Source organism: Danio aesculapii, chromosome 24, assembly GCF_903798145.1.
Source record: "Danio aesculapii chromosome 24, fDanAes4.1, whole genome shotgun sequence".
In the NCBI taxonomy this organism is placed as follows: Eukaryota; Metazoa; Chordata; class Actinopteri; order Cypriniformes; family Danionidae; genus Danio; species Danio aesculapii.
The window spans coordinates 6,369,890-6,382,910 of NC_079458.1; the positions used below are offsets into that span (position 1 = coordinate 6,369,890).

At 38.3% G+C, this 13,021-nt stretch overlaps 1 protein-coding gene across 23 annotated transcripts in view; it reads right to left on the reverse strand.

Annotated features, from left to right (window-relative positions):
- obscnb (obscurin, cytoskeletal calmodulin and titin-interacting RhoGEF b) overlaps positions 1-13,021 on the reverse strand; it is an 85,382-nt gene that overhangs the window by 63,164 nt on the left and 9,197 nt on the right. For 16 of the 23 annotated variants that reach the window (XM_056450286.1, XM_056450285.1, XM_056450291.1 and 13 more), the window contains exons 9-36: positions 12,212-12,487; positions 11,539-11,814; positions 11,161-11,436; positions 10,794-11,069; positions 10,387-10,662; positions 9,623-9,907; positions 9,227-9,502; positions 8,709-8,984; positions 8,340-8,615; positions 7,869-8,135; positions 7,501-7,770; positions 7,148-7,414; positions 6,702-6,968; positions 6,445-6,557; positions 6,188-6,341; positions 5,940-6,101; positions 5,595-5,699; positions 5,194-5,460; positions 4,573-4,842; positions 4,209-4,475; positions 3,758-4,024; positions 3,398-3,664; positions 3,034-3,303; positions 2,654-2,923; positions 2,257-2,526; positions 1,067-1,333; positions 671-937; positions 116-376 (exon numbers count right to left, since the gene is read on the reverse strand). In XM_056450286.1, the coding sequence (XP_056306261.1) occupies positions 116-376; positions 671-937; positions 1,067-1,333; positions 2,257-2,526; positions 2,654-2,923; positions 3,034-3,303; positions 3,398-3,664; positions 3,758-4,024; positions 4,209-4,475; positions 4,573-4,842; positions 5,194-5,460; positions 5,595-5,699; positions 5,940-6,101; positions 6,188-6,341; positions 6,445-6,557; positions 6,702-6,968; positions 7,148-7,414; positions 7,501-7,770; positions 7,869-8,135; positions 8,340-8,615; positions 8,709-8,984; positions 9,227-9,502; positions 9,623-9,907; positions 10,387-10,662; positions 10,794-11,069; positions 11,161-11,436; positions 11,539-11,814; positions 12,212-12,487 (7,041 nt within the window). The remainder of the gene's footprint in view (positions 1-115; positions 377-670; positions 938-1,066; positions 1,334-2,256; positions 2,527-2,653; positions 2,924-3,033; positions 3,304-3,397; positions 3,665-3,757; positions 4,025-4,208; positions 4,476-4,572; positions 4,843-5,193; positions 5,461-5,594; positions 5,700-5,939; positions 6,102-6,187; positions 6,342-6,444; positions 6,558-6,701; positions 6,969-7,147; positions 7,415-7,500; positions 7,771-7,868; positions 8,136-8,339; positions 8,616-8,708; positions 8,985-9,226; positions 9,503-9,622; positions 9,908-10,386; positions 10,663-10,793; positions 11,070-11,160; positions 11,437-11,538; positions 11,815-12,211; positions 12,488-13,021) is intronic. The other 7 variants (XM_056450287.1, XM_056450283.1, XM_056450288.1 and 4 more) reach the window with 5 other exon arrangements.

Sequence of the window (13,021 nt, forward strand, 5' to 3'; positions counted from 1 at the left end):
GTTACACAAACATATCAAGACAATCTTAAATAACTAGACTCAAGAGAAGTCTTTCCAGTCTTGGCAAAATAATATGTTGATTTAATGCTGTGTACATTCAGTACGCATTTCCTACCATTGACTGTAATGGTAGATGAAGTCTTGTTAAACCCACAATCACAACTATAGACTCCAGCATCTTCAAGTTTTACATCATTGATCTTCAGCTCAAAACTAGAGCCAACTTGCTTGATGTGGTATTTTTCTCCAGAATGGATCACCTGTGTTCCTTTCCTCCAAACTACAGGAACTCCTGGTTTGGAAAGCTCACATTGAAGAGTAACACTGTCTGCTTCTTGACACTTCATGTCGTGTAGTTCTCGTTTGAAGCTCAGCGCTAAGAAGCAATTGGCATTTCAATTGTTTGTTAGTATAATGTACTTGTACTCTAAACAGACATCTAAAAGCCCAACATGACAAAACACATTCAAAACATCCAAGGACAAGAATAGACAATATAAGACAAAACATTTATAAAACCACATAACATCTTACAAAGCAAGATTAGTAGATTTGTTTCATTAGTGAAGTCTACCAATAGTATTAGTTTTTTATACAAGTAAACCTATATAATTAAATAAAATATGGCTAAGAAGGCATTCACATTGCTAAGATTGATTGAATTTCATACCCTTGATCTTAATGTTTGCTGTAGTCTTCTTGTCCCCACACAAACATGTGTATTGTCCTCCATCTTCAACTTTGAGGTCAGCGATCTTCAATTCAGCGGTAGCCCCATCTTGCTTGATGAGGTATTTTTCCCCAGAATGAAGCACCTGTGTTCCTTTCTTCCAAACAACAGGTACTCCAGGTTTTGAGAGTTCACAGTTAAGAGTAACAGTGTCTCCTCCTTCGCATTCTTGGCTTTGTAGCTCACGTTTAAAGACCACCGGTAAAGCTGAAGAACAATTTTGTGAAGATATTAAGGGGTAAATTAATAACATGGACTGATTAGAAGTGAGCTTGATAGCATATATGTCTAAATCAATCAATACATGCATGTTAATGAGTAAAGTTTTATCCATACCACTGACAACAAGACTTGCTGTAGTTTTCTCATTTCCACATTCACAAGAATATTCTCCACTGTCTTCAACCACTACTTCTGAAATCTGTAGCTCAAAGATTGTGTCCCTCTGCATTATCTGATATCTTCCCCCATTTTTTAGACTTTCAGTTCCCTTCTTCCATTGCACTTGGCAGCCAGGTTTTGAGAGCTCACAGGAAAGTAAGACCTTTCCACCTTCTGTAACCTGTTGGTTCTTCATCTGTTCCTTGAACCTGGCAGGTATCACTGGAGATTAAACAAGTGTCATATAATTAAAATGATTCTTCACAGTTTTAACGTTTAAAAGACCGTATGAAAGATTGCTGGGTTGAGACGATGAAGGGATGACATGAATGAGCTTGTTATGATGAGCTTGATGCTCTGTATAGTTTTGCATTAAAATGTATAACATAATTGCAAGTCAAATTGATTATTAATCACATGAATACAAATGCAGAAACAATACCAAAACCTCATCTGCACTAGAACTACATGAATACATACTGTACAAAGCCTAGACAAGTCTGAACCTCACAAAGCACAAAAGCAGATGTGCCACTTCTAAAATATGATCGAATACTGACAGACATTGGAATTATCACTTTATAAAAACTGCTTATAAGTTACTTATCTTTTGACAAAAAAAGCTAAATAAACTAAATATTACAAATGATTTAGACAAGGATTTATGGTACATTTTCATGCAAGTGCTCCATGGTTAAAGGTGTCAACTCAAACCAAAGTGCTATATTTTTATGTTGTAAATTACTGGAATAAAACACACAAGTAATAACAATTCCAACACAAACACAAATGAAGAACTAAGCCCATTTTTAACAAAGTGACTTGCTAGAAATCTAAATGACATCTGATATCAGTACCATTGCTACAAATTAACTTGGTAGTCACTCTGATTTACCATTCTTCACCTTGCTACACACACCTATTTGATCTTTTGCTCTGCCAGAGAGCAATAAAGAATTGAAACAAGCAATGTAAACATGAAAGCTTTTAACATGAAAACACAAGCCAATCCATCAAAACTACAAGACTAAATACCGTAAGACTTGTGTTCCTTCAATTTATTGTCTAGCTAAGCCAGTACATTGCAATGAACACAAAGAATGGGTTCTGAATGAATTCTTCTCTTAATAGAAACATGTTCCTACCTTTCACTGTCAGTTTGGCTGTACTCTTTGTAGAACCAATGTCACAGGTGTAAACATCGCTGTCACTCTTCTCTAGATCCTTCACTTTGAGGATGAGGATAGCTCCCTTCTGTGTCAGCTCATATCTGCCTCCAGCCTTGATCTCCTTTGTTCCTTTCAACCAAGTGACTTTAGTGGCAGGTTGAGCAGTCTCGCATTCAAAGTATACAGCACTATTTTCATCTGCAGTGGCATCCTTTAGCTCACAAATGAATTTGTTGGACAGATCTGCTGAGTGAAAAAAATGCAAAGATAAACATATTTTCTCTTTAGGTATATGATATTTTTTGTATGGGATACATTATATATTTCAAGAAATAATGATAGAATCTAAAACCATTAGGTTTAAAATGCTTGCCTTTGATCTCCAGTTTAGCCTTGGAGGTTGGACCACCTGTGACCTCACAGCTGTATTCTCCAGAGTCTTTATCATTGATATTGCGGATAGTCAGCTTTACAAGTGTCTGCTCCTGGCTGATTTCATATTTCTGGCTCTTTCTGATAGACTTGCCATCCTTGGACCACTTTACCTCCAGTCCAGATTGAGAAAGCTCACAGGTAAATGTGGCATCTTCACCAATTTTAGCACGGACGCCCTGAAGCTCTTGAGATATGCTTGGAGCTTCACCTACATCCCCAAAATCAAGATATGCCATAATTATGCCAAACCCTGTTTTGATTTGTGTAACATATACAATTCTTTTGTTCTAGTTTTTATTGTGTGTCTTGCTTACTCACCTTCAACAGATAGTGTTGCTTTTGAACTTAAATCTTTAATAGAGAAGACTACTTCACCGGAATCAGAAGCTGAGACTGCTTTGATTATTAATATATATTTGCGCCCTTTGCTGCTTATCTGAAAACGACCTCCATCACTGATAGGTTGGCCTTTTAGGCTCCAGGTGCACTTTTCTGAGCTTTCTCGGGACAAGATACATTCAAATGTGCAGTTCTCACCTGCTTTGGCCTCAATTGACTTAATTCGCTTGGTAATCCCAATGTGGATATCTGGAATCAAGAGCAAAAATATAGAATTATCTTAACCTGTTTTCACTACAGTGTCTTTGCACAACATCAGTAATATGATAGTTCGTTGGCATACCTCTAACAGTGACCTTAGACTTGCAGAGATCTGTGCCAAGATCACAGCTGTACTCTCCAGCGTCAGCTTGTGTGATGTCATGGATACTCAGTCCCAGGGACTTACCATCATGCAGGAGCTCATACTTTTTGCCTGCCGACAGAGCTGTACTTTCCTTGCGCCACACAGGGGCAACTCTAGGCTTTGAGGCTTCACACTTAAGTGTAACTGTACCCTTCTCCTCTGCAACTACATCATCCAGCAACTTCAGGAAGATGGCTTTCTTTTCTGGAGGTCAATAAACAGTAAACCAAAATCTTGTTTTAGTCTTTTACATGCAAAGCATTTCTATAAAACAGTAAGTAACTCATTTGACCTTACCTTTAACCTTTAAGCAGACTGTTTCTTTAACATCTCTAATACTGAATGATACCTTCCCACCATCCTCAGGTGCTAAGTTCTTGAGGGAAAGCGTATGGGTCTTATCCACATGAGTGATGGTGTTGACCTCATTGTTGAAGAGCAGCTTATCATTAAGCATCCATTGCACTTCTTCATCAGCATAATTAACTTCACAGGTGAACAAAGCATCGCCATCTTCATCCACCTCCAGATCTGTCAGATGTTTGGTGATCTGGATTTTACGGACTAAACATGTCAGAAAAAAAATGTCAAAAAGCATGTCCAGTAAGCCATTTGTTTCACCACGTGTAGCTATATAATGAGTGTTTGGCATATGCAAAGCCAAGCTCTTGCACACGGCAATGGGTTGGATGTATAAAGTTCATGCAGTTTGAAACAACATGCTTCAAGGTCTTGATGAAGACTTTACCTTCTACTTTGAGAACAGCTTTGCTCTCACAGACACCAGCCTGGCAGCGATACTCTCCAGAGTCCTCTGCATTCAAAGCTTGTATGATCAGCTGAACACTGGCATCCTTTTGCTTCATGCTGTACTTGCCAGAAGCCTCCAAAGCTGTTTGACCCTTAAACCAATTTACTTCTTTTGGTGGGGCAGAGAACATGCAGGACAGTGTGGTGGAAGTCTTTTCTTTGGCTGATACATCTTTGAGAGGCTCCAGGACTTCAATAGGACGCTCTGTGGCATAATATAAACAGTGACAATTAAACACAATTGTTCTCACCTACAACACCCTTCAGTTAAAATTACTTCCTGATTAAACCAAGTCCCTAACCTTTAACTTTGAGCTCAGCGATTGATTTGCTCTTTCCAGCAGTAAACTGTACTGAGCCCGACATTGAGGCTTTAGTCTTCTTAAACGTGAGACGATGCATAGTGCCCTCTTTCTCCATCTCAATATCAGCACTCTCCTTCAGCTGTTCTCCATTCAATGTCCACTTCACTGGCTTGACTGTCTCCACACTGACTTCCACCTCAAAGTGGGCAGCAAATGGCTCAGTAACTTCAACAGTATTTAGCTCCCGTACTATGCTGATAGCCTGCTCTGAAAGTTGAAATGAGATGGAAAAGTGTTGTCAAATATTTGTTAATACAAAAACTTAAAATTTAAGAAAACTGCAAACTTAAAACTGAAAACGAGTATTAGTTTGACCAAATTAATGATGTATACAATATATATCATTCTTTGAAAATATGATTAAAATTACATACAGGGCTCATACTTGTCTGTTGCAGATCAGTCAAAAACTGATCTACAAACTGTTATAAATTAAGTAAAATCATGCAATTACAGTCAGTTTTAAAGCAGTTTTAGTTTAAGTTGCATAGTTGTATTTCATGAATTTTGTTGTACTTTTGCTCTAATAAATGTAACTATAACTGAAAAGGTTTTTACCCTCTACTAGTAGCTGACATGAAGTCTTATCATCAATGGCATCACAAATGTATGTGTCTTCATCATCAGAGTCCACGTCGGTAATGGTGAGCTTCCTGTAGATGTCCTCACTGGTGATCTCATGCTTTTTGGTGGGTTTAATTTCCGACTTGTTCTTGTACCATGTGACTTTAGCATTGGCCCGTGACACCTGACACTCTAAGTAAGCGCGGTGTTTGTACATGGCAATTTTGTCTCTCAGTTTCTTCACAAATCTGACAGGCAGTTCTGTAATGATTATAAAGGGGGCTTAGGGAATCTACAGATTGTTAGAAAACATTAGAAATGCTACACAGCCCAGGCTGTAGTTCATTAGTCTGATGCAAAATGCATGCAGATTTGACAGACATAGCTCTACAAACCTTTAACCTTCAGTTTAGCAGTTGAAGAGGCCTTCTCAGCAGTGAATTTGATATCACCCGCATCCTCAGCCTTTACAGATTTGAAGAGTAGAACATAAGTTCTTCCTAAAACAGAAAGTCTTAAATCAGCTTTGATATGTGACCTTAGGCATTAGTGCTCATAAAACATAAAAAGGAAATGATTGTTCTGTTCATTAAAGGGACCGTTCGAGTGAACTTAAATCATTACCCATGTCTTATCACACTGTTTTGCTTGTTTTTTAACCTACAGTAGATAGATTTTTTATAAGTACACCAATACTTTCAAAAAGATATAACCATCACAAACCATTCAGTTCAACTCACCCTCCTGCCTCATTTTTATGTTCTCTCCAGCTTTAAGTTTGGCATCTCCTTTGTGCCACTGAACCTCCACTTCATCATGAGAAACCTCACAGACAAATGATGCACTCTCTTTTTCTGTCACCTCCACGTCCTGTAGCTGCTTCACTATTTTAATATCTCTTGCTGCAAGAATTTAAGTACAAACATTAGATGACACCTTGAAAATATTTTCTGTAGTGTTTAAATGTACCACTCAAGGTCATTTTTACCATGCACAGTGAGCTTGGCTGAAGTATTGTCATCTGTTGTTCTACATATGTACAGGCCCTGGTCCTCATAGGCACACTTTTGGATGAGAAGTGTGCGTTTGTTGGCCTGGGAATGGATGCCATATTTCTTTCCTGGCTTCAATTCCTCATCATCCTGATGGAGCAATTACATTAACATAATCTTTTACTTGTCTCATATTATATGAGATTACACAATTTATTTATTTTTAAAATAGTTTTAAATCAAATTGCAATACCTTAAACCACTTGACTTCTGCATTTGCTCTTGACACCTCACATTCAAAAGTGACTTTCTCTTTTTCAGGAGAACTGATGTCTCGTAGAGGTTTGAGGATCTTTGCAGCAGGTTCTGTACATACAACACACACAAATAATTATAACAGCATGTTTAAATGCCAAACAGCATATAATTTATGACACATTAAACCCAAACATATTGAATTAGACCCATATCGTTAGCTTAAACATCAAGAACCCAAATATGCACACTCACCTGTAACAATTAGTTTGCCAGAAGTATGGACATCTTCAGCTTGAAAGGTAATAGCTCCACCATCACTTATCTTCAGCTGGGACATAGTCAAGCAGTGCTTGTTTCCCAGTGATGTTAAAATGATATTGGGTCCTGTTTTCAATTTCATCCCATCTTTGCTCCAAGAACCTTCTACATCAGCCTTGCTGAGCTCCACCTCCATAGTGACAGTTTCTTTTTCTTGTACTTTCATCTCTTTGAGGCCTTTTACTACCTGAATCTTCTTAACTGAATAGTAAAAAAATAAAAAAATGAATGAAAATCCACAGACTAAATACCTTTGGAGATGCACAGTACTTTGAGCATTTTTGTTAATGACTTTCATGGTGGTTTTACTAACCAGGTTACATACAGTCATAAATTATGCATCATTGCAAAAAAGTGTAAGATAACAACAGAAGCCATACTCTCTACTGTAAGTTTGGCCTGGGTCTTGTCATCTAGGGTTTCACATGAGTAATGGCCTCTGTCAGCATAGGCCACACTCTTGAGGACCAAAGTCTGCTTGGCACCATCCACGTGAATCTCTAGATTTCCTCCTTGCTGTAGTACCACACCGTTCTTCATCCACTTCACATCTTTTGAGGGCTTACTCAGCTCCACTTCCAGTCGAACGGTGTTCTGTTCCTGCACAGTCAAATCTGCAAGCTTCTTAGTGAAGGTGACAGGAAGTTCTGCAAGGCATTGATATATCTGTACTGAGAAACAGGTTGTCTGTGTGCTTACAGAATTTGTTCCATTATGATTTTGTTATCCTTACGTTGTACTTGAAGTGTGGCTTTGCTCACTTTGCCTTCGGCATCAACACTGATCTCTCCTGCATCCTCCTGAGTGACTGCTGTGATAGTGAGGGAGTGGCTGCTTCCACCTTGGGCAATCTTAAATTTGGGACTAGCTGTTATGGGAACATCATTTCGCAGCCATCTTACACTCACATCAGGTGGTGTGACTGAGCATTTGAAGATAGCGTCTTTTCCTTCATTTGCAACAACATTGTTCAGCTTGGTGGTGAACCGCACCAGACGTGGCGCTGTGGGTCATTAAAGTGGTAATTGACAATATCTATCATTATTACTTATAACAAGCTTAAATTGATGACTTTCATAAATTGTCACAAATGGTTCTTACCTTTAGTGGTGACTTTAGTGGAGGTCTTGTCATCTTTACACTCACAGCTGTACTCCCCTTCATCCTCCTGAGCCACAGCGGAGACAGTCAATATGCAGTTGGTCCCATCAGTGCGGATGCTGAATCTGCCACCTGGTTTAACTTCCTTGCCATTATGTTTCCAAAGGAGATCACCTGTGGCTTTGTTAAGGCTACAGGAAAGTGTCATGGTACTTTCTAGTATTGCAGACACTGGCTGAAGTGGAACCACAAATTTGAACGGTGCCTCTGTGGTCATTTAAATAAAAGGGATATTTTAATTACATTTTGTTTGTGATCAATTACATTTTGGTGCATTTAAACTATTTGTAAATATATAATTGTATGATTTCAACAGTATTAAAAAAAAAACATGTAAAAATAGACTTCTGGGAAATTTACCAACTTAAATTATTTATACTTTTTGCTTTGTAACAGCAGATAAGCATTTACCTTTGACCTGAACCTTGAAATCCACCTTGTCATCAGCTGACTGACAGGAATAAGTGCCAGTGTCTTTGGATTCTGAGGACTTAACAATTAGGATGCGTGAACGACCTTCCAGTTTCATCTCATACTTTGATCCATCTTTTAGTTCCACTCCATCCTTGAGCCACTTAACACTACAACTCTCTGACATAACCTCAGTTTTTAAAATAACTTTTTCTGCTGATTCAAACATCACAGTTTCTTTTGTCATAGATGCCTTCTGGAATTTAGTTGCAACATCTGTTGACAAAATAAGAAATATTCACTAAATGGTGACCATGTTCTAGAGGAAAACAGAAGTTTGTGTACTTTAGAGGTCAAAGAAAGTCTTACCTTCCACCTGAATCTTAAAGGACAGTTTTTCAATCCCAGCTTCACAGGTATATTCTCCAGCATCCTTCTTCTCTACATTCTCCACCACAAGCTGACGTGTCTTGCCCTTTGACTCCATGTGTACAGTCTTACTGGAGCTTAATTGTTTGCCATCTTTGAACCATTTCACCTCAGTCTTGAGGTCAGAAACTTCGCAGCTCAATGTGGCTTTATGGGAGGCTGAAACCTTTACTTCTTTCTGATAAGAGTCTTTGTTGGTGAAGGCAGCTTTGGGCTCTAAAGAAAAGGTACAACTAGTTTATTTCAATCAAAGAGTTTAGTTTGCCTATTTATGAAGAAATTCAATAATAAGATATCACCCTGAACAGGACAACTGTCAACACAATTTTCATAGCAGCTTAGACTGTCATAAAATTCTTTTACCCCAAGTTGTGAATATATTATTTCATGTTGCTAAGAGCAAAGCCTAATGACCTACTGCGCCGAGCCAAAACATTGGGTCAAAATTTTTGTCATACCTGTCACTAGAATTTTAAAGACCAGTTTTTCATTTCCAGCTTCACAGGTATATTCTCCAGCATCCTTCTTCTCCACATTATCCAAGATCAGCTGACGGGTCCTGCCCTTTGACTCCATGTGGACAGTCTTACTGTGGCTCAACTGCTTGCCGTCCTTTAACCATTTCACCTCGGTCTTGAGGTCAGAAACTTCACAGCTTAGATTGGCTTTTTGGGAAGTTGTTACTTTGACTTCCTTTTGATAGGAGTCCTTGTTGGTAAAGGCACCTTGAATGTCTATTTGGGCAGACATGGTTCAACAAGGATCCAATATTAGAAATACAATGCATTTAAGTAGACAACTTACATAAAATTAAAGACATAAATTGCTATTAAAACAAGGATTTTGTTCCATACCTGTCACCTGAATTTTAAAGGCAAGTTTCTCATTTACAGCTTCACAGGTATATTCTCCAGCATCCTTCTTCTCCACATTCTCCAAGATTAGTTGACGGGTCTTGCCCTTTGTCTCCGTGTGGACAGTCTTGCTAGAGCTCAACTGTTTGCCATACTTGAACCATTTCACTTCGGTCTTGGTATCAGAAACTTCACAGCTTAGTGTGGCTTTCTGGGAAACCTCTACTTTGACTTCTTTCTGATAGGTGTCCTTTTTGGTAAACGCAGCTTGAATGTCTGGTTGAGCTTTGGACAGTTTCAAAAAACAGCATTCTTTGAGAAAATAAATGTCACTCAAAATAACATACAAAATATACTGCAAGGACTGGATGCTTGAGAATGTAGCAAATAAATCCTAAACTGTAAATCAATCCAGAAAAAAAGGACACTGAGGTATAAAACTTGTTTTTGATTCTGTCCCACTGAAAAAGCCATCAAATATTGCTTGCTTTAAATGTACTGTATAATCTATTGGAGAAAACTATATATAGTAGGATCTGTAGGCACATAAAGAAAATCTCATAGAATAATTTTTGACTAGAGGTCATGACATTTTTAGACTTGTTTAAATGAAATTCTTATTTCAAATGGTCTTGATTTAAATATAAAATTTGCTTTAAAAAAAACTACATAATAGTTAATTACATTTATAATATTTTTCATAAGGTGGAAAGTTTTAAATTGAATCAGTGCATCAACAGACAAACACCAGAATGTTTTCATACCTGCCACCTGAATTCTGAATGCAAGTTTCTCATTTCCAGCTTCACATGTATATTCTCCAGCATCCTTCTTCTCTACATTCTCCACCACAAGCTGACGGGTCTTGCCCTTGGACTCCATGTGAACAGTCTTACTGGAGCTCAACTGCTTGCCATCCTTAAACCATTTCACATCAGTCTTGATGTCGGAAACTTCGCAGCTCAGTGTGGTTTTTTGGGTGGCTGAAACCTTTACTTCCTTTTGATAGGAGTCCTTGTTGAAGATTGGGGCTTGAATGTCTGTTGCAAAAATCAACATTTAGGAATGTAGCATCAGAAACTGCATTCAGTTTTTTGTATGCATTACTCTGCCCATGTTTGAATGAGTCACTGTGTTCTTTGGAAGAAAAACATTGGCATGCTGTTCTTACCTTCTACCTGAATCTTAAAGGCCAGTTTTTCATTTACAGCTTCACAGGTATATTCTCCAGCATCTTTCTTCTCCACATTCTCCACAATCAGCTGGCGTGTCTTGCCCTTTGACTCCATGTGAACAGTCTGACTAGAGCTCAACTGTTTTCCACTCTTGAACCATTTCACTTCAGTCTTGGTATCAGAAACTTCACAGCTTAGTGTGGCTTTTTGGGAAACTGCTACTTTGACTTCCTTCTGATAAGAGTCTTTGTTGGAAAATACGGCTTGAATGTCTGGAGCACAAATAAGAATTTAGAAATGTTGTATCTGAAACTACATTCAGTAATTTAAACTGTTTCTTCCATGCTTTTTGAAACCTCTTACCTTCTACCCGAATCTTAAAGACAAGCTTTTCATTTCCAGCTTCACAGGTGTATTCTCCAGCGTCCTTCTTCTCCACATTCTCCACAATCAGCTGACGGGTCTTACCCTTTGACTCCATGTGGGCAGTCTTACTGGAGCTCAACTGCTTTCCATCCTTAAACCATTTCACCTCAGTCTTGGTATCAGAAACTTCACAGCTTAGTGTGGCTTTTTGGGAAACTGCTACTTTGACTTCCTTCTGATAAGAGTCCTTGTTGGAAAAGGTAGCTTGAATGTCTGGAGCAGATATCAGAATTTAGAAATGCTGTATCAGAAACTGCATTCAGTTATTTAAACTTTGTTTCTGGCATGCTTGACTGAGTCATTATAACCCCTTACCTTCCACCCGAATCTTAAAGGCCAGCTTTTCATTTCCAACCTCACAAGTATATTCTCCAGCATCCTTCTTCTCCACATTTTCCAGCACCAGTTGACGGCTCTTTCCTTTTGACTCCATGTGCACAGTCTTGCTGGAGTTCAACTGCTTGCCATCCTTGAACCATTTCACCTCTGTTTTGGCATCAGAAACTTCACAGCTCAATGTGGCCTTCTGCGAGATTGAAACCTTCACCTCCTTTTGATAAGATTCTTTGTTGGAGAAAGCAGCTCGTGTTTCTGAAAAGGTTTTAGTGAAATGGCAAATAAAGTATGCAGTTTTAAAACATCTACAGAATGAACAAACATTCTGAACAACCCCCCCCCCCCCCCAATAGCTCTAAAATAGCTTTAGAGATTACAGCAAAACTTCACCTCAACAACAGCTGTATTCTACCGTTAACGTCCTCAGTAAGATCTGCCACTGGCATGATAAATGACATTCTAAACTTTACTGTAACTTATACAAGGCAGGTATAACTTTTTAACTTTACTTATTAAATCATTTATTAGCTGGAGTAGCATTTAGCGTTTAGCTTCACTTCAAGTTATGACATTAATTAGGTATTGTGGCATGTCTGATTAATCCTGCTCATTTAAATTTTTAAGTTTCACACTAATTAGTGAACAGTCTTACCTTTTATCTTGACCAGGAATGTCATTTTGTCCTCTCCCGTCTCACACGAGTAGTGTCCTTCATCGCTCTGCTTAGCACCCCTGATGACCAGCTTCCTTTGCGTCCCCTGAGAAATAAAAGTTGTCCTCTTGTCCTCCGTTATTTCTGTCTGTTCTTTCTTCCACACAACAGCGGTTCCAGTAGAAGCAACCTCACAGCTCAACACCACATCGCCCACCAGAGCGTCACTCTCCTGGGGCTGAGCCCTCGGCTTGTTAATAAACTTAGCTGGTTCTTCTGTAATGGGAAATGGGGATTAGTTGCCACACCTTGCTGTGATTTTTAGTAGCAATAGAAGAAATAGAAAAGTATTTTTACAAAATGTGCATCAATATATGGTGAAATAAATTGCTTTTAGAAGTATGAATATAAGGTTTGTAAGATCTTTTAAATTCTTTGTGTGTTTTAAATTTCTAATCTGTTATAAGTTGCTTGGATATTGTTAAGCTTAGAATTGGATTTTTTAAAATATACCAGCACAAGGTATCAAAATATTGCAAGTATCTAAAATAAATACTAAATAAAATTGCCATTTGTGTCCATATAGATGTATATACTGTATAGTGACATAATAGCATTGAGAGCATACATGTAGATGTCACACCCCAAAGCATATTGATATATTAGAGTGTATAAGTGCTTAGCAGATCTGTTGCCTGACAAATCATCCTTCCAAACTTACTGTTGAGTATCCCAATCCCAGTTACTCTGGCTGTCAACACTGACTGCTGGCTCATTAAGAACTTTCAGTACTAAGCACTAATTTCTCAG